An 18,333-nucleotide genomic window follows, 5' to 3' on the forward strand; every position below is an offset into this window, starting at 1 on the left:
GCCCGCTGCCACTCTGCTTCTCCCTTCTGCTGAGAGACACCCCGTGACACCACTACCTTCAGTCTTTTATTGGTATAAAAGCATTCAACCTAAATTATATCAAAAAGGGGGAGGCCTGGTTTCACAAGAGGTGGTTCAAAATGGTCACATAATTGTCATAAGTTAGTGGCTGCAGTAAAAAGGCTCCCAGGAAATTCCCTTTCAGGAGGACAGTAACTCAAGTGATAACTTCAGAGATAAAAGCTCCGAGGGGAAATTAAGCCTGGCTTAGACCTGCCAAAGACCTGGCGAGGCCCTCCCGTGTGACTGTCCCCAGCCAGGGTGGTGGCCCTGGGGCATGGGCCCCTGGGTGCAGCACTCCTGCCCCGGTGAGCCGACAGGCTCCTTGACGCAGCCCCAGCAGGGAAGGGGCAGGAGGAGCAGGACAGGTTCAGGGAGAGAAGGCAGCAGCTCCCAGGGCACAGGAGAGCCTGGGGCTGGCCTCAAAACCAGAGCTGGCATCGTCCCTGCTCCTGGTCTCCCCCTCAAAGCCCCGGGTGATGGCTCTCCCCGGGCCAGCCGTGAGGCTACGAAGTCTGTTAAGGCACAACTCAAATATCCGTAAACACTGGTGCCCTCCCGGGGGAGGGTCCGGTGAGCAATTCAAGTAAGGGTGGAAGCAAGACGGTGGCTCTCCAGCTGTGCCACCTGAGCACCAGAGCCAGCAGCTCCTCAGCCGTGGTGGCAGATGGAGCATCCTTGGTCACCTCCTGGCCGGGGACGGCTTCAGGGCCACCTTCAGGGGGACACCCTGCTGAGAGACTGAGGGAGGTGTCAGCAGGGAGCGAGGGAGTGATGGTCCTGGGGGCCCTTCACCACGGCTCGGCTCCTTGCTCTTCAGTGCCGGGAGAGGCTTGCTGGGTGGCTTTGGCTTCACCTGCTGTGAGGAGAGACCAGAGTCCCTCACCTGGGCACCGGCGAGGGACCCAGAGGTGGGCAGGGGACAGAGGAAGCCCCCCCCAACCCCCACCTCGAGTCAGCTGCCTGGGCCACCCCACAGCTGTGCCCCACACATCTGGGGCTGGTCAGGCCAGGGAGGCTGCGGGTGAGGGGGCTTGAGCGTGGCCCCCGGCTGCTGGAAGGACAGGCCACCCTGCTCTGAGGCCACGATGGCTTTTGGAGGGGTGGTTACCTGCAGGGGCCATCCTGGAGGGGCTGGAGATGTCATCTGGGGCACCGGTGTCGCTGGAGATGTCATCTGGGGCACTGGTGTCGCTGGAGATGTCATCTGGGGCACTGGTGCCGGTGGCTGCAGGGTCAGCAAACAGTGGGGCGAGGGGCTGCCTCCCCCCCGCAGCCAGGGCTGCCCCGTGCCAGGGGCCCATCCTGCACCCTTACCTGTGGGGCTGGGCGGCACGGCCTGAGCGGGCGGGCGGCCTGTGGGGCTGCCGTACTGCTAAGCAGGTTGGGGGGCCCGATGTCACGGTGGGACAGCTGGCGGCGGGGGGGGCGCATCCGGCCGCCCTCGTGGAAGAGTGGGTTGGCAAGACCTGCAGCAGGCCCGCTGGGGGTCCTGTGGGGCACAGGGACAGCGTGGGGCTGCTCTGCGTACCCCTCGGGCTCGGCCTGTGCAGCCGTGGCTCAGCCACACCGTGGGGGGAGGAGAGGGGACTTACCCTTTCTGGAAGAGCTTCGTCCCCCTGCCTCTGAAGAGCACAACGCCACTGCCGAGCGTGATGCCGGCGAGCACCAGCACAGCCAGCGCAGCTGCCAGGGCCACGCTGCTGCTCCCTGCGGAGACCCGGTCAGCGTGGGACAGGCACCCCGGTGTTGGGGATGCCCCGTGGGGACGGAGCAGCACTTACCGGCACCGCAGCAGGGTGCCAGCCCCCTCCTCAGGCTCCCCCCTCCGCCCAGCACCCACACATCAGGCTACGGGAGCCGGCGCTGGCTGTGCACAGCGGGTGCCATACCTGCCACCACCCCTGAAATCTTCTGCTCACAGTAAGGCGCTGCCCAGCCCGGCTCGCAGTGACACTCCCGCTTGTGGTTGCACACCTGCGACGAGGGAGGACGGCATCAGCATGGTGGGTGCACCACTGCTGGGGCCCCGCAGCTGCTGGGGGGGGATGATCCCACAGCATACCCCATGGTTGTTGCACTTGGCCGAGCAGTTCTTGTTGCCGTAGACCAGGAGATTCTGGCAGCGTCCGGCGTAGCAGACCTGAGGACAGGGAGCGGGGATCTGAGGCTGCCCTGGGTCCCCGTAGCCAGTTGTCACACACCCCTCTACCACCCCAGCGTGGCAGCCAGCATGCTCACCATCTCCTCTCCGCACTTGGCGCCGGTGGGCACCAGCCTGAGCTTGGCCACCACCTCGTTGGCGTCGTTGCCGGCAATGACCGCCTTGCACTTGAAGCGGCCAAAGAAGAGGGAGTAGGAGCCACCGCCGAGGACGGGGCTGGTGTTGTCACTCAGGCACAGCAGTGTGCCGCACTTCACATCCCTGCAGGAGAAGCAGCCATGAGCACCCAGCAGCAGGGGTGGCAGCGGGGCTGGGGAGCTTTGCTCAGCCCTGCAGTGCTGTCATCAGACATGGACACCACCCCCAGAGCTCCCCCCGGCTCCTTACTTGGGGCTGCAGGGTCGCTTCCCATACTCGGTGAGGCAGTGGAGGTGAAGGTGCTGCTCGCTGTTGTGCTTAAAGCAGACATCAGGAGCCACCTGGGCCTCTGCAGGAGACACAGGAAGGGTCACGTAGAGCCAAAGCCCGCAGCAAGCTGGCCGTGCTTTGGAGTCAGCAGCCATAGCACCCCATCCAGGGATGCAGGAGGGGACCGCAGCCAAGCCACGCCCTGGCCCAAGGAGCCGGGGCTCCTGGCACATCACCCAGCGCAGGGGGCAAGGAGGGTGGGCAGGGTGGGGGAGCCACTACCTGTGCCCCAGAGTGTGCGGCACTGCTCGCCATGTGAGGGGCAGGCCCCGTTGTAGCAGTAGCCGTTGCCATTCTGGCAGGAGATGCCGTTCTCCTGGAAGACATCCTCTGGGCACTCGGCGCTGAGGCCAGTGCAGTGCTCAGGCAGGTCGCAGTCATTCTTGCTGGCCCGGCAGAGCACACCGGCATCCTTCACCTGTGCAGAAAAGGGGATGTCAGCACTGCCTCGATGCTCTTGCACCCCCAGATCCACACAGGCACCACAGCCTGACAGCACCCTGGTCTTCAAAACATCTGGCACCCCACAGACCCCCAGACACGGCAGCTTGTGCCACTCTGGCAGAAAGACATGAGCTACTGCACAGGATGGAGAGACCACCAGGCCTCTTCCCCTAGTGAAGTCTCTCCCTGCAGGCAACACCTTGTGCTTTGCTTTGAGTCTGGACTTGCCCCAGGGTCCTCTTCCAGCCCTGTCTCTTCACATCAAAGCATTGCTTATGCTTGTGTGCAGGAGTCAATGCGTGCAACTCAACTTTCACTTGAACAAATGGAGCAGAAGAGGCAGGTTGGTTTCCTGAATCGGGAATGGGCCACACCGATCTCTTCTGAACATCGCCCAGTTCTTCAACAGCTTTCATCCTGCACCTAACCTAAGACAGCCAGGGGACCTGGGCTACAGGAGGCCAGAAACGGAGGCTGCTTCACCTTCCCAACCGCTTCCCACCTGAGATGCCGACTGTCCGTGCCATGAGAGTATGAAATGAAAAGCATGATTCCCCCAAACCACTGGGTGCATTTGGCTCTGAGCAGGGTGCTACAGAGGTCCTTCAAGCTCTCCAGCAGGCTATGGGCACACATTGCCTCTACCAGGAAGCTCCACAGGAGCCCAGGGCAGGACTGCACCCACTAGCTCCCTTCCCCGCCGAGCTGGTCCCCCGCCGATGGCAGTACCTTGCAGTCCTGGCAGCAGTCCCCCTGGGCACACTCTGCTCCCTCTCTCAGCTGGCAAGTGGTGGCATTGCAGCAGCGGTCGGAGCACTCCTGCGAGACAGGGAAGGACTGAAACCCTCTCAAAAGCCCCACTGAAAGACCCTTTCCTTCCTTCCCGGGGGGACCCAGTTGCCACATCACCAGGTACCAGTGGCAGTGTAGCCACCACAGACTGAACCATGGGGCAAAACCACAGCATCATCCCAGGTGTGAACCATCCTTGCTGTCTCTTTAACCCCATGACCAACATGAAACCAAAGGACCGGAAGAGATTTCTCAGAAGATGGGGCCTGACCTGGGTCCCTGCTCTTTGGCAGCACCCTTTGCACATCTCCAGGAAGGAGGGAACAGGAGGATCTCTGTGCTCTTTGCATCGGGGGAGCATCCCTTCAGGTCCCGGAGCAGGGCTGTGACCCAGGGATTTATCCCAGAGATATCGCTTGGCTCTTTGCCTCAAGTCTCTCCCCTGATGCAGCAATGGGCCACGAGGGATGTGGAAAAGCTTAGCGCAGCTCTTGAAAGGACAACATGCCATGATGTCCCCCTCCTTGGATCACATCTTCGGAGGATATACTGGGGGGATTTCTGACTTTCCTAGGCATGCTCCTGCTAAAATCACAGCCAGCTACATAAAGGAGGGGCACACATCCAAGTTAACAAATATCCTCCGCAAGTTTTGGGTTTTGTTTTTTTTTTTTTGCAGAAGCATCAGGAACCTAAGGAAGATGAGTCCTGCAAAGCATGATGCCCAGGGAAGAGGCTTGCACAACTTTTTCTGAGTCTGAATGACAGGTCTCAGGTCCCTGCTGCCCACCCCCCTCCCCAGGCTCTCAGAGAGCATCCCTACCTCTGGCGTGCCGCAGTCACACTGCTCTCCCCGCTCCACAAACTGGTTCCCACACACCGGCCCCCCATACAGCTCATCCGCCCTGGGGACATTCAGCAGGCAGCTGGTCCTGGGGTCCCCGAGGAACTGCCACATGTCCTGCTCGCTGCAGCGGCTGAAGAGCTTGGGGTAAACCACGCTGAAGGGGCACAAAACCAGGCAGTCATGAGCAGAGATGAGAGCCCAAGGGCCCTCACAACACCAGCCCAGGGAGCAGCTGGAGGGCCAGCAGACTCAAAGGCACCAACAGACCTTTGAAGTGCAGCTTCAAGTGGAGTATCCACCCAGACCTGACCATTTCACGGGCTTCACCACATCAGGGCAGTGCCAGAGGACACCTCGAGATATTTGCTGCCCAGAGATATTCCCCTTTCCTTTGCTCACCCAACACTTGCCGCCATGACACAACCTCCATCTGCTTTGGGGACTGGACAGCGGCAGCCAGCAACATCTTCGTCATGAGACATCCCCAGGTTGTGTCCCATCTCATGAGCCATGGTGGATGCAGCACCGATAGGATTTGTGCTGTGGTCCTGTGGGACAAGAAGTGGGGCGTGGTTCAAATGGTCTCCACAGCATCTCCACAGGGCCTGCTGGGGCTCTTCAACTGCTCAGTGCCAGGTCTCACTGCTGTCTGAAATTCCTTCCCTGATGCTGCCGTGCCAAGGTAAAGGAAGACTGAAGCTGGACTTGGTCCCATGGGCCCTGAAGACCTCCTGCCTGGGGTCTCAGGGGTGTAAGTGAGCTTACACGTACCAGCTACCCTGAAAAGATGCTTTGTGGTGGTTCTGGACAGCCACAGGTCCCATGGCTGACCACTCCTGCTCCAGCCAGGATGGCCAAGGAGCAATTACAAACCAAGTCCCAGCTACCTGACAGGTGGTGGGAGAAGCCCTGCATCCACGGAGCTGCTCTGGGAGGCTCATCTGGGCTCAGGTATATCAGAGCCCTCCACAGGCACCCGGCTGGGTTTCCACAGCTACCCTTCCCCTGTGGCCTTGACACTTCTCTGGGGGTCAGTCACTCAAGGGCCAGAGATGTCAGGGACCAGATCCAGCCCTAAGGCTGCAGAGGGGGAAAGCTGGAGACCAGTGGAGGAGAAACCTGCTCTGGACAATACAACGCAGGGAGCTCAGATCATGGGACTGCTGCTGCCCTCCTGGCGCATGCCCAGGCAGCAAGACCCACCTGGTTGACACCGCCTGAGTCCCTGCTGCACATCACAAGCTTCTTGGCGAGCCCTACGGTTGTGCCGTGGAAGTCTATGCCCCTGTGGGATTGAGATGCCACTGTGGCCATGTGGCCTGGGTGGCAGCAGGGCTGCAAGGACAGCGAGGCGGTGCCTGCCCCTGCCTCCCCCCTTAGTCCTTACGTGATCAGCTGGGCATTGTCATGTGGCTTCCTCCGCAGCAGCTCTGCCTCCCGCCAGTGGAGAAAGTTGTCCAGTGTCACCTCTGGGTTGGGACTGACCATGATTTTGTCCTTGTGGCTCCACACCTCCAAGCCAATCAAGGCCACCCGCAGGCGAAGAGGCTGATAAAGCTGAGGTGGGAGACAGCCCGGAGGAAATGCTTGGTTTGGAGCTCCACAAGCAGAAGAAAGGTCCCACCTCCCCTGAAGAGCCACAACCAAGCCCAGGACCACACATCACTGGGAATACCACGCCGTAACCCTCTCAATAAATAACACAAGCTGGGGTGACCACACAAGACAGGGTTTACCCCAGGACCTCTGGGCTCCCTCTTGGCCAGTGAAGGCTGAGATGCTGCTCTCATGCTGCTGACCAAAGAGTGGGGCTGAAGCAAGGCAAGGAGAAACTCCGCCTTGGTGCACTGCATCCATCACCCTCCCCTTGTTAGCACCTGCTCCAGCTTGAGAGCTTCTGGGGATTATAAAAAATTTCTCCCCCCTTCCCTTACGAGAGAGATGGGAGGCAGCTGTCCTATTCCCCCCAGGACCCAGGGCTGAGCCGCTTGGCCTGTCCACGTCGCACACCCTGTTGGTCAAGGGATTTGGTCACTCTGCAGCAGCCCACCTGCAGGCTTGAGATCGGCTCCTGCTCCATCACCCTCCCCATGCCAATCTCTCCTCCACCACATTCACGCCCATGCTGGCACCATGGGGCATGTCTGGGAGCCAGGAGAGAAGATCCGGCCATCTGGCCTCACCTTGTCGACGTGGTTCACGATTTCCTTCATGCGGTTCTGTACTGTGCGCAAGTCCTTGTGTTTTCGGAACTACAGGAAGGACACAGAGAGATTTCCAGGCTGGCTTCAACCTCTTCGCTGCAGTGGAAGACAGTGAAAACACAGGCACCAGCTTGCCCCCCACCCTGCTTACCTCCTCGTTGTCCACGACCAGGACCAGCTCCACATATCGGGGACCTTTCCGTAACGGAGCTGATTTCTGGAAGGAAAGAGGAAAGTGAGTGCAAAGAGGGACTCAGCTCTGCAGCTTGCCGAGCCCTGCGGTTGACCCTCCTGTGGGATGTGTTGGATCCTGGGGCATCTTCCAACATTATTCAAGGCTGGTAGGTCTTTTAGCTCTGCTTCCTGATGTTACTTTGCTGGGTGTTTCAGACATATTCCAACATACAAGGAAAAACCCAAGCCTGCTACTGGGATGAGGCATGAGACAGGCTTGCAGGCATCACGGAGCTCACAGGGTAGAAAGATGCTCCTGCTAATGGTACAGGACCTGAGGACTTGTTCCCACCAGGAGCTAGGCCACTGGGAACAATCTGTGTTTGGGCACCCAGCCAACAACACATGGGAGAGGAGGATCTCCAAGAGATGCAGTATGGCCCTACTCCTCTCCTGGACTTCACAGGAGCTAGGCTCTTGCAAACTCAGCTACAGGAAGGAGAAGCAATGCAATCCTTAACCCAGCGGTAGAGCTTCATGGCTGCGGGAATTTTTGGTTCATGGTCATATTCCAGGGTGGCACCGGACTCCTGGCACGTGCCGCGCTTCCCCCGCAGGTGAGCTGCTCTGTACACTGCGTGCCAGCCAGCCGCATCCTCTTCCAAGGGCTCCAGCAGGAAGGTGGTTTCATTCACCCGGAAAAACCCACTGCCAAGAGAGACAGCAGGCATCAGGTTGGGGAGGTATCCTGCAGGACACAGACGGACCCTACGCACCCCCACAAGGGCCTGTGATACAAAATATAGCTGCCAAATCCCAGCTAGGAAACCACCCCACCCCTCCATGGTTCCTATAGGCAGCTTGGATGAGCTATGGGCGACCAGCAGGATGTGACAGTCAGGTCCTTCTGGCCACGTGCACGTGACCACACTCAATGCAAAGTCCCAAGCAGCCCTTGGGCAGTGCATGAAGGTCCACGGCACTGTGCAGAGGTACAGGGTGTAGGAGCTCACAGCAACATGAGGGACTCGATGCCTCTTCCCTACAAACCTCGCCTGGCCCAAGAGTACACCAAGGAAATGCTGCAGGATGGAGCTGACCTGAGGCACGACAGGAGTTGGGGAGCAATAGGAAACATGTCCACAGCGTTGGCGTTTGGAGGCTGCAGAAGCACAGGCTGAACAAAAGGAGCATTAGGAGGGCTGGAAACTGGCTTCTGGGCTGGGAGGGAGCAAACTGTGGAGCAGCATCTGTGCCTGGTAGCAAGGGGAGTATCCTGTACTTCGGGCACCAGCAGTGTCCCAGGGCTCAGTAGGAGCTGCCCAGTGCTGCCAGGCCAGGTTTAACATAGCATTATTCCTACTAAGCAGCTCTGGCCTTCAGGATGCTTTCTATAAGGTGTCTTATGTACCCTGTCTGTACTGTCTGTGCCTCCTGTTCTGCCCTTGCACATCTTGTCCTCCTACTATACAAGGATGTCAAATGTCCCATGTATGCGCAAGATGCTCAGTGTGAGGAGGTGGCTGCCACACAGCTCCAGCAGGCATTTCACCTGTAAATGGGTGTTTGCAGGTCCCTGGGTGCGCCAGGGACCACCCGTCCTCCTTACACATCTCCCTGCAAGGGCCCCCTTCCTCTTTGGCTTACTCTTGCAATGTCTGGCTGCCAGCTGATCTTAAAAGAAAGAGAACAGCAGAGTGTGAATCTTGCATGGCAAACTGAACAGCCTTGAATGGATCTGGTGGCTCGGTTACTCTGCAAGGACGTTTTCTGCTGTTAAATGAAGGTAGACTCAAGGCAGCTTTTGAGGAATGAGCACTAGCATGGCCAGCAAACAGTGGGTAGAGGGAGACACAGCTGGCCTGATGCTCCATCTGCTTTCGTTTTCTTTCGGAAAGGCATTTGGCCATCAGCTCTAGGAGGTCAGCATGACAGGGAGGAGATGCTGGCTGCCTGCAGGCCCGTGCATCACCATGAGCACAACTTTGTGTCGCTGGCTGCAGCACTTGGGGTGAGTTTGGCCAGTCTGCCCTGGGAAAAGGGGGTAGATGCAGGACAAGTTGTGCCTTGCTGCCTGGAGAAGGCATTCCTGCCTGGACCTTCTGTCATGCTCGGGTTCCCAGTCTTATCCCGTGCCACAAGTCAACCCCCAACCAGCAGGAGTAGCTGCAAAACGCGGTGCACCTTTCCTGCTGGGCACCGAGCCAGGGCGGTCAGCGCTCCCACCGCCAGCAGGAAAAGGGATGTCTTCTTCTCTTCCTCAGGGGAAAGCTGAACTCTCCCTCCATCAGCACAGCTCCAGCTGGCCAGAGCTTGGTCACACCGGCTCACCGTTGCACAGCACTGCATCCGCTAGGAGCGGTACCGTGACATGCACCAAGGCCAGGCTCGATGCTGTCCTCTGGCCAGCCACAGTGCCCCAGGGAAGCCAGAGGACCTACCTGAGCCCACCACAGGTGCTGATGCTCGCTGCTGAGTTGGCATGTCCTTGCACGTGGCCCTGATAAAAGCAATGATCCTGCCACCAAGAGAAAGGAGAGGTGTAAAGGGGGTCTGCACCAGCTGTCAGCATGGAGGGACCCCGTAGGAGTGGGGAAAACTACTCTGCCCAGAGCCAGCCCCATACCTGAATATTTGGCTTCTCTGTGATCTCCGTGCCATCAGCCAAGTAGTGCGTCTCGGTGTAATGCTGTCCCAGAAGCTCCCTGCAGGATGGGGAATGGGGGTCAGCGGCGAACCCAGTTTTGGGGAAGGGATAGAAAGCTTTGGGGATGAGGTTTGGTCAGGTTGGGTACAGTGGGCCCATGACCTCCCCAGATGGGTTTGGCAAGGAGGGAAGAAAATGTGGTATTCTGGGTCTGGGCTGAGGGCTTAGATCACCAGTGCAGCGACCCTGGAGAATTGATGTTCACAGCGAGGGTGGGAAGTGAGCTGCCCCCTGGCCATCCCGCCGTGCCCACCCGCACTCACTTGTTCTTCTCCAGCCGCAGGAGGTAGTCCCTGCCTTCAGCACGGACACTGTAGAGGATGTGGTCCGGGTAGATGCTCTGCATGAAAGATAGATGACATCACAGACCCGCCATCACCAAGAGCAAGAGCTACAGAAGAGAGGACAGAGGACCACTTGGCCTCCGTCCTGCCCAGAAAGGGGATGGGGTCTGCATGCACCCCACTAGAAGGCAGCTGCAGGACGGGGAGCCTGGCTGCTCACCCTGGAGGCATCCAGAAAAGACACAGGAAATCAGAAGAGAAAAAAGAAAGCATGTGGGCAATAATGCAAATCCCCGGCACATCCTGAGATAAAGAACAGGTCACCAGCAATGAAACAGAGTCAGCAAAGTCTGATTTCCCGTGTCTGACACATGGCTGCAGATGGCCGTGCCAGAAACTGAGACTTCCTACTCATCAGTCATAGAGCTCCATTTCTGGGGGCTGAGTTCATCGCTCACTCACTCACAGGCTAAACCACAAAGATCCCTGGTTCCCAACAGCTCTCATCAGCAGAGACTTCCTTATCTCTGACCGATCCAACATGCCACATCACAGTGAGAGAATGACCTTCTCTTGGTTCTTGTCTGCTATTGAGAGTACGTTTTAGTATCACCATGTGCCAGAGCCCCCAAGCATCACCCTAGTGCAGGTGGAAGGGACCTCAGGGCACCTCAAGTCCAACCTCCAGTCACCATGGCTGGGTCAGGGTGGCTGTGGCTCAGCCCAGCCAAGCCCTGAACCCCCAGGATGGAGATGTCCCTCCAGAAGAAGTGTTTCCCTCTAGGCTGCCTTGTGATCTCCACCTACAGAGGCTGGGCCACAGAGCTCCAGAGGTCCCATCCCACCAGGGCCACTGAGAAAGATGACTATCCTTTGCCTGGTGCCCCATATCAGGCTGCACCCCTGGCACCAGCATACTCCTCAGCCACTGCGGCAGCACAGAGACCTCCCCTGAGGGCACATCCTCATACCTTTACTGGATCCTGGGGTGGTGAGCTGAGCCAAAGGCAAAGCAAGCCTCTCCCGCAGGACCAGCATTCCTCCTGGATGAGGTGAGCGGTCTCTCCCTGGGGAGGATGACAGCACCTGCTGTCATACAATGGCTCAGCACTCCCAGGGAGATGATCGACAACCTGACAGGAGCTGAAGCTGAGCACAAAGTCCTGCTGACTCATTGCCAGCGGGGCCAGGTGAGTGGGTTTGTCTTTCACTTGGTTGCCCTCAATTCTACCTGGTTTGCATTTCCGATCTGAAGCTGAAGCAGTGGGCTGCCGGCCACGAAACGTCCTCTCCACAGGCTGAGCAGGTTGCGACAAGCCCGCCAGGCAGCCCCAGCTGCAGGCAGGCACACTGCTGGTGTGTAAGCACACTCATGGGTCTCCTGCAAATTTTTCTCTTATGAACAGTGTCTCCCGCTTGACGTGGCCGTCCCAACCCGTGTCCGCCGACAAAGCAATGCTTTGTTATTGTTGGCAGTGCCGGAGCCAGCATAGGTCTTAGGAAATGGCAGGAAAGCACTTGGAAAGGGGATGGTGGGTCAGGGACTGTCTCTTGGAGACAACCACAGGGCAAGTTTAAAAAAAAAAGTCCTGATAAAGCTTCTCTGAATCACCCCCTTCCCTATTAGCATGGGCTTTGCAAGGGCTCCAGATGGAAAGGCTTTGAAAGCACAGGCGGCTCAGCCCTGCCCCTGCCTGAGCCATGCTAACCCCATGACCGTGCTGAGCAAGCAAAGCAGAGCTGTGGCCACAGCACACAGAGAGGAGGGACTTCTTCCATCTGGTCTTGTTAAGAGACCCAGAGAGTTTACACAGGATCGGGACGGGATGCCACTGTCCCACCCCCGGCACACGGTATTCCTTCCCTGAATGGTAAGAGGCAACAGGTCTCGCTAGGACAGTAGGGATGGGGCTCATTGCACCGTGCCATGTATCAGAGGAGCTGCAGCACAAGAGAGGAGGGAAGGGCAGCAGGTCACTGGGCCACCACCACCCCCCTTCGCTTCTGCTCCGTCCAGCCCCACTGCTCGCTCTGCAACAGCCTGCTGCTTCCTGCAGAGCCCCAGGCTGCGCTGGCAGGAGCTCAGCTGTCTTCACCCAGGCAAAGGACTTGCCCCTTTGCATGAACTGGCTGTGGGATGTGGTGGGGGAGATCAGCAGGGATGCACAAGCACAGGTGCGCTGCAGGAGAAGCTAGTACCTTGCAATGCTGGGTCTCACATGGGCTGGAAACACACTGCCATTTCAATAGAGTTCTTTGAAATGCTGGAGCATGGGGGTGAGAGAGATGTCACTTCTGCAATCAAGAGCATGTAACCATAATTTTTTTTTAAGGTACTTGCTCTTTTTTCACGTTCCTTTCCATGAAGAACCCAGGTTTGCCACATGCCTTGTTGTGCCCCTGCTAAGAAGACCGTGACCTGTGGGAAGGCTGACATCCCAGGAGATCCTGTGTGGCAGGCCCTAAGTCTCCACCCTGTCTTTCAGGGGTGAACATTTTAAGCAAAGCCAGAGGGGAGCTGGTCTGCTTCAAACCTCACCTAGCAGATGCACTGCTGGACCAACCCCATGTGTCCCAGCTGCTCTGACCCAGGAACCATCTCTCAGCCCATGGCCATCGCAGCCACAGACTGCTACTGCAAAGCCACAGGAGGAGCTGGTGCAGAAAACACCCATCCTGTCTCCACATCAAAGAGGGCCTTGGTGGTGGTCCAGCCACCTCCAGAAGAGAACTTCTTCCCCACCAAGGTTACTGAGCCATCAAACCCAGCTTTTGTCCAAGATGAGGAAAATGGTTTAAAAGGCAGGAGACCTCACACCCTCAACACAGCAATTTAGGAGATCCAAGGACCACCCAATCCAAGTGCCACCTGGTAGACACCACCCATGGCTGTCCCTAAGTACACAGCTCAAGGCAGACATCTTCTCCTGTACCACGGAAAGCAGAGGGACCCTGAGATGGGTGAGCTCCCCTTTCCAGGGGGATCAGTGCAGAGCCACCCGGCGCACCCAGCACAGATGGTGTCTCTAAATAGTCTGAGGAATGTTTATCTCATCTCGTGGACAAGTTTAGGTTTCTAGAGCAGAGAAAACAGATGCTTTTGGGGAGTGTTTTTGAAGCTAGTTTATCAGAAAGGGTTTGAATCACAGATGAATGTGCTGTACAAAGAGTTTACTAGGAAATAAATCTCCCCAGCCCCTCCATCTCATCAGGTGCTAAAATCAGTGCTTTTCAGCCCTAGAAAATGAAACCACATATTTGGCTGAATTTCACTTTAAGGCAATGAGGAAAGCATCTTTGAGGTCAAGGCCATCATCCTATGGATGTCAGCCCCAAGCACTCAAAACTCCTGAGTCAAACCCTATTCCTTTCCCCAAATTACAAGGTTTCCCAAGAAAAATAACACTGGCTTTCTTTCATGTGGATTTCTGAAACTTTCTGATTCTTATTTCCTTGTCCCAAAGGACAAAAAAAACCAACTTCAGCAAACACAGCAAGAAAAGTGCTTACAGCTCAATGAGGCTTTGCAAATCCCTACTTAAGCAAAGACCAGATGTCACAAGATCACTGCAAGGCTGCAAGAGGTGGCACCACTGGGTAATAATGCCTCCAAAGAAAGCATTGGAGAAAGCAGCCCCCACTCTCCGAGAGTCCACCCTCCTATATGCAGTTCCTATTTTGACCCAAAACGGTCCAGGCAAGCTTATCTGATCAATTCCTGCAAGATCTCCACCGTCTGGGACAGAAGCAACGCAAGAGAACATGCACCAGGTCATTCTTCTAGCACAGGGCTAAGGGGGTCTGGCTCTGAGCCCAGTGGTGGGCCAGGGGGGTCAAGCTCTGAGCCCAATGGTGGGCCAAGGGGGTCTGGCTCTGAGCCCAGTGGTCGGGCAAGGGGCTTTGCTGATTCAACACCCCCCCCTGGACTCCCTGCAAGGCAGTGAGGGCAGCTGTGCCAAGGCGGTATTTGGGAGGCGATGCTACTTACCGGTCGCACAGGGAGGTCCCTCTTCCCCCGAGGATCTGTCACCTTGCGTGGCATCACTGTCTCGTACTTCTCGACGTGGGCAAGCTTCTCCTCCAGCCTGGCAGCAGCACCTGGGAAAGGTCAAAGGGCTTTGAGCCAGGATGCCCATAAACAACAGTCAGGGGACAAGGGAAGTGGCCAACATGAAGGTGCAGGGAAAAGCCAAAACGTGAAGTCCTGGAATACCTGCTGGGAACACAAGAACGCCCTGAACAGGCTCCAGGGATGCTCCAGCCCCCGCCCCCCCCCCCGAGCCCTGGCACTCACAGAGTGCTCAGCAGGACTCCTGTGCAACCAGGTCCCTTCAAGGCTGGAAAACCCTACTGAGACCCTGGGTGTGCAAGTAAAGCCAGAGGGTTCCCAGCTTCCCACCTCGATGCCACGGTTTGTGACTTGGCACCTGGCAGCTGCCAGGGGTTGCGTTTTGGAGGATGGCTCGTGTCTGGACTGGCTCAGCCCTCCTCCCATCTTTTTTTCTGTGTCAGAAGGGAGACGTTTCTGCGACAACCCCTTTGCCTTCCGCAGGAGCCCCGCAGAGCCGGTGCCGCGGCCGTGCCCGCGTGCTGCCGGGGTGAGCCGGGGCCAGCGCGGCGAGGCAGTGGCCGAGCAGGGCTCTCCGGTGCGGGTGCCTGGCAGCCCTCGCCCACGGACCCGAGCAGGAGCCAGCAGCCTCATCACCACCCCCTCGGCCGGCTGAGTCACCGGTCCCCCCGCCAGCACGCCGCAGGCTGCCGATGACAAATTTCCCCTCGTTCGCTGGAGCCTCCTGGCCGAGGTGCCTTTACATAACGGCGGGCGCCCCGGCGGGGCGGCAGGACCCAGCGCACCCGAAAGGGTCCCTCTTTCGCGGGGCGGGAGGCCAGCCCGCTCCTCACAGCCCCTTCTGCATCCTCCGCCCTCGAGTGAGCTTGGGGAGGGGGTGCCGGCGATGCCCGCCTAACCCCGCGGTGACCCCGGGGCTCAGCCTGGCAGCCGCAACCCCGCTGAGCTGCGACCCGTCCCAAAGAGCCACCGCACCCCCCGCTCCCACCTCGCGCATCCCTCCTGTGCCGCTTCCCACGCGTCCCTTCAATTCCCGCAAGGAAAAGCATTCCCCCTCCCCCGCCCCACGGCTGAAGACCCCCGAGGAGCCGGGCTTTTGCCCCCACCCCCAAAACTTCTCGTCCGTCCCGTCGGCGGAGCGCAGCTGCCCGCGGGCTGCCCGCCCTGCTCGGGCCCGCGCGCCCCTCGCTCACCGTGGGGCAGCGGCAGCAGCGGCAGCAGCAGCAGCAGCGGCAGCAGCGGCGGCAGCAGGAGCCGGCGGCGCAGGGCGAGCGCCGGGGCCATGGCTCGGAGGTGCCCGCGGTGCCAGCCCCAACGCCGCCGCGCCGGCAGCCCCCGCCCGCCGTGACTCACCGCCACTCCCGGGACGGGGCGGGACGGGGCCGCCCCCCGCGGGGGGACCCGTGCGGAGCGGGGCTGGGAGGGGCGGCCCGGGGCGGGCGGCGGGGACGGCCTGGGGGGTACCTGGGTGCTTGTGAGGGATCGGGGAGGGTCCCCAGACCGTCGGGGCATGTCCCAGGGCACTGCAGGGGCCCGCAGGGCACGGGGGTGGCAGAGGGCACCCGGCGCTGAGCTGCTACAGGGGGCGGCGGGGCTGCGAGTGTCCCGTGGGGTACGGAAAAGGTGTCCATGGGGCGCTGGAGGTGTCCGCCAGGCTCTAAGGTGGCAGAGGGGCTGGAGGGGCTGAGGACATCGAGCAGCGTCCATCGGACATGAAGGGGGTGGCTGTGGGGCGCCGGGGTGGCCCCAAGGCGACGCCAGAGCTGAAGGTGGCTGAAGTACCCGAGGGCAGCAGTGGGACTGGGGAGGTGCTGGGGGGTGGCGGTGGGGCATCGAAATGATGGAGCACTGAAATGGTGGAGGGGCTGGGATCACCACCGGGGGGTGAGCCGTCAGGGGGAACCATGGGACATCAGGGCGTATCAGGGGGGCGTTGGGACCCTCCCTGATCCCAAAGGATCAAAGGGGCTGGGACCACCACGTGGGGCTGAGCTGGGAGGTGCACTGTACCCTCCCCCATGCCACGAGGCTGGCTGCTGCCTGCCCCTTGCTCACAGAACGTCCCAAGTTGGAAGGGACCTCTGAGGACCTACCTGTCACAGGGAGGACAGCCTGGATGAGATTATCATGCACCCTGTCCAGTCACATCCTGAAACCCTCTACGATGTCCCTGGAGAGGTTCTTCCAGTGAGCGATTGCTCTCACCGTAACTTATTTTTTACATTCAGATGAAACCTCTCCTGGTGCAACCCATTGCCCCTTGCCTTCTCCATGTGGTAACCTGCAAAGAGAGAACCTCCTCCTGCAAACAGGTATTTTATATTTCTTGGCGTTTCAGGCCAGGCCCAGCCAGGACACGTCACATTTAACAAAAGAGGGGATCAGATGCCAAATCTGGCTGTTGCAGAGCTCCGTCACCAGGGACAGGCTTCCTCCAAAATGGCACAGAAACCACCGTAGCCTAGTGCTGCTCCAATGTCTTCCCTCTTTCTCCCTGCAGCTTTTCTGTAATTCCCTGCTAAATAGTCAAGTTGGTTAAAAACCCAATAAATATTAAAGCTCTGTGCTTTCACCCTTGACGCTTCCAGGCATGTCTGTTGATAACTACCTAAACATTTCCAGTAGCACTGTCCCCACCATGACATAACCCTTGCGTGCAGAGATGAACAGGCTTTGAACATGCCAGTGACCAACCCAGATCCCGGCTTGCCAGGGAGACACAGAGCAGCCACTCCGCAGCTCTGGGCGAGGAGGTACCAGACGGCCGTGCCGTGGGACAGGGGGCTGCTGGATTCAGGCACAGGACCTTTTCTCGCCCCTCTCCTAGCACCTCCCAGCTTCTGGTGAGGGGAGAAGACACATCCACCTCCTGCTCGGGGCTGGCAGTAGGCACCTGGCCTGGACCGAGGTCTGCTCTGGGAGAGGAGTGGGTAGATCTGGGTGGAGATCTCTCCGAGCACCCCAAGCCTTTAAACTGCTCAGCCAATCAGGCATCCAACACGTGGGCCACTATTTTTGGGTGATTGAAGTTACCTATCAGTGTATTCTCATGCAAACAGCAGGAACCAAAGGCTGGTATGACACTGCTCCACCAGCATCCCCACCTCTGCCTGGGGCAGGCACAGCGAGGGGGCAGCATCCAGCCAGTGGGCTGCTGGTACATGGTGCAACAAGCAGGGGGGACCCAAACCCAGGGTGTAGGTGACCTCCTGGGGGCTTTCTCACCTGGGTGTGGACCTGCTGGTCACAGGGAGCAGCACGGGATCTCAGAAGGGGAGCGCCCACATCTCCCGCAGGGAGGTGTGCGAGGAGGAGAGCCCCGCTCCTAGGAGATGGGTGCCTTCCCCTGCTAAAAGCTGAGGGGTGCACATAACCATCCGCACGCGTGCGCGTGCAGGTGTGAGTGGGACTCCTTGGGATTACTCATAGATGGGTGCTCAGAAATTTGCAGTCGATTTTAAAAATTAGGATTTCAGAAATATCTATTACTTCTGCTGAGACTCAATGCTTGCGAGTTAATTATGTGTTATTAATCTATAAATGGCTTCAATCCTGATTTAAATGCATGAACAGAGTTTTTTCCTGCAACAGCTGCCACACTGCTCATTGGTGTAACAAATACATGCGACCAACAGCGATAAACTGAGGTGCCAGGGGAATCTCTCAAGCCCGAGATGCTGGGCAGTGAGAGGCAAGCAGGTTCCTCCAGGGTCCTGGGCCCTTCCACCTCTCCACCCTGGGGGCTAAAGGGACAGGCTGTGAAGTCTGTAGATCCACAGAAACTGAACGGAAATTGCAGGTCAGCTTCTCCATTACCTCCCTGGACCGAGAGGCCAGCTCAGTGGGCAAACAGGCGACTTCCCATCCCCATGAACTGCAGAAGTCCTTTCCCTGAAGAGCCAGATGATGCTGGCTGAGGTCTTGGTCCTAAACCTCAACCTTCATATGAACAAATTCAGTCCTCCAGACCCAGGACCGGTGGTCTCCATCCTCTCCTTCGGTCTCTCTCCCTCTACCAAACTGGACGACCCGCTTTAGGCCACCAGAGCGAAGAGAACCTGGCTATTCCCTCCTACCACACTCTTGGAAGGACCTTGCAAAGGAGGAGGTGAGGAGAGGA

The 18,333-nt window shown here is 58.5% G+C and overlaps 1 protein-coding gene across 3 annotated transcripts; it reads right to left on the reverse strand.

Annotated features, from left to right (window-relative positions):
* Nucleotides 1-53: 53 nt before the first annotated feature.
* Nucleotides 54-16,919, reverse strand: ADAM8 (ADAM metallopeptidase domain 8). Of its 3 annotated transcripts, XM_056352153.1 has the most exons (23): nt 15,407-15,570; nt 14,133-14,242; nt 10,124-10,200; nt 9,780-9,858; nt 9,595-9,671; nt 7,675-7,861; nt 7,131-7,196; nt 6,959-7,027; nt 6,163-6,332; nt 5,979-6,060; nt 5,175-5,323; nt 4,752-4,929; nt 3,866-3,955; nt 2,915-3,110; nt 2,612-2,711; nt 2,302-2,485; nt 2,126-2,203; nt 1,953-2,037; nt 1,656-1,770; nt 1,378-1,552; nt 1,224-1,288; nt 1,172-1,193; nt 54-919 (listed from the first exon to the last, which is right to left on the reverse strand). In XM_056352153.1, exons 1-23 carry the CDS (start codon nt 15,495-15,497, stop codon nt 743-745), a joined length of 2,622 nt encoding a protein of 873 aa, XP_056208128.1. In that variant the 5' UTR covers nt 15,498-15,570; the 3' UTR covers nt 54-742. The 3 variants fall into 3 exon arrangements, with proteins under 3 accessions (XP_056208128.1, XP_056208129.1, XP_056208127.1); XM_056352154.1 differs by lacking the exon at nt 15,407-15,570 and adding an exon at nt 16,307-16,919 and having other exon boundaries at nt 1,172-1,288; XM_056352152.1 differs by having other exon boundaries at nt 1,172-1,288.
* Nucleotides 16,920-18,333: the final 1,414 nt, after the last annotated feature.

The sequence above is a fragment of the Falco biarmicus genome, chromosome 9 (genome assembly GCF_023638135.1).
Source record: "Falco biarmicus isolate bFalBia1 chromosome 9, bFalBia1.pri, whole genome shotgun sequence".
In the NCBI taxonomy this organism is placed as follows: domain Eukaryota; kingdom Metazoa; phylum Chordata; class Aves; order Falconiformes; family Falconidae; genus Falco; species Falco biarmicus.

Coding starts and splice junctions, on each gene's coding strand:
- ADAM8 (XM_056352152.1), bottom strand. CDS start 15,497: ATGGCCCCGGCGCTCGCCCTGCGCCGCCGGCTCCTGCTGCCGCCGCTG. Junction 5,324..5,978: donor ACTCAGGCGGTGTCAACCAG/GTGGGTCTTGCT, acceptor CTTGTCCCACAG/GACCACAGCACAAATCCTAT. Junction 2,038..2,125: donor CCAAGTGCAACAACCATGGG/GTATGCTGTGGG, acceptor CCCTCGTCGCAG/GTGTGCAACCACAAGCGGGA.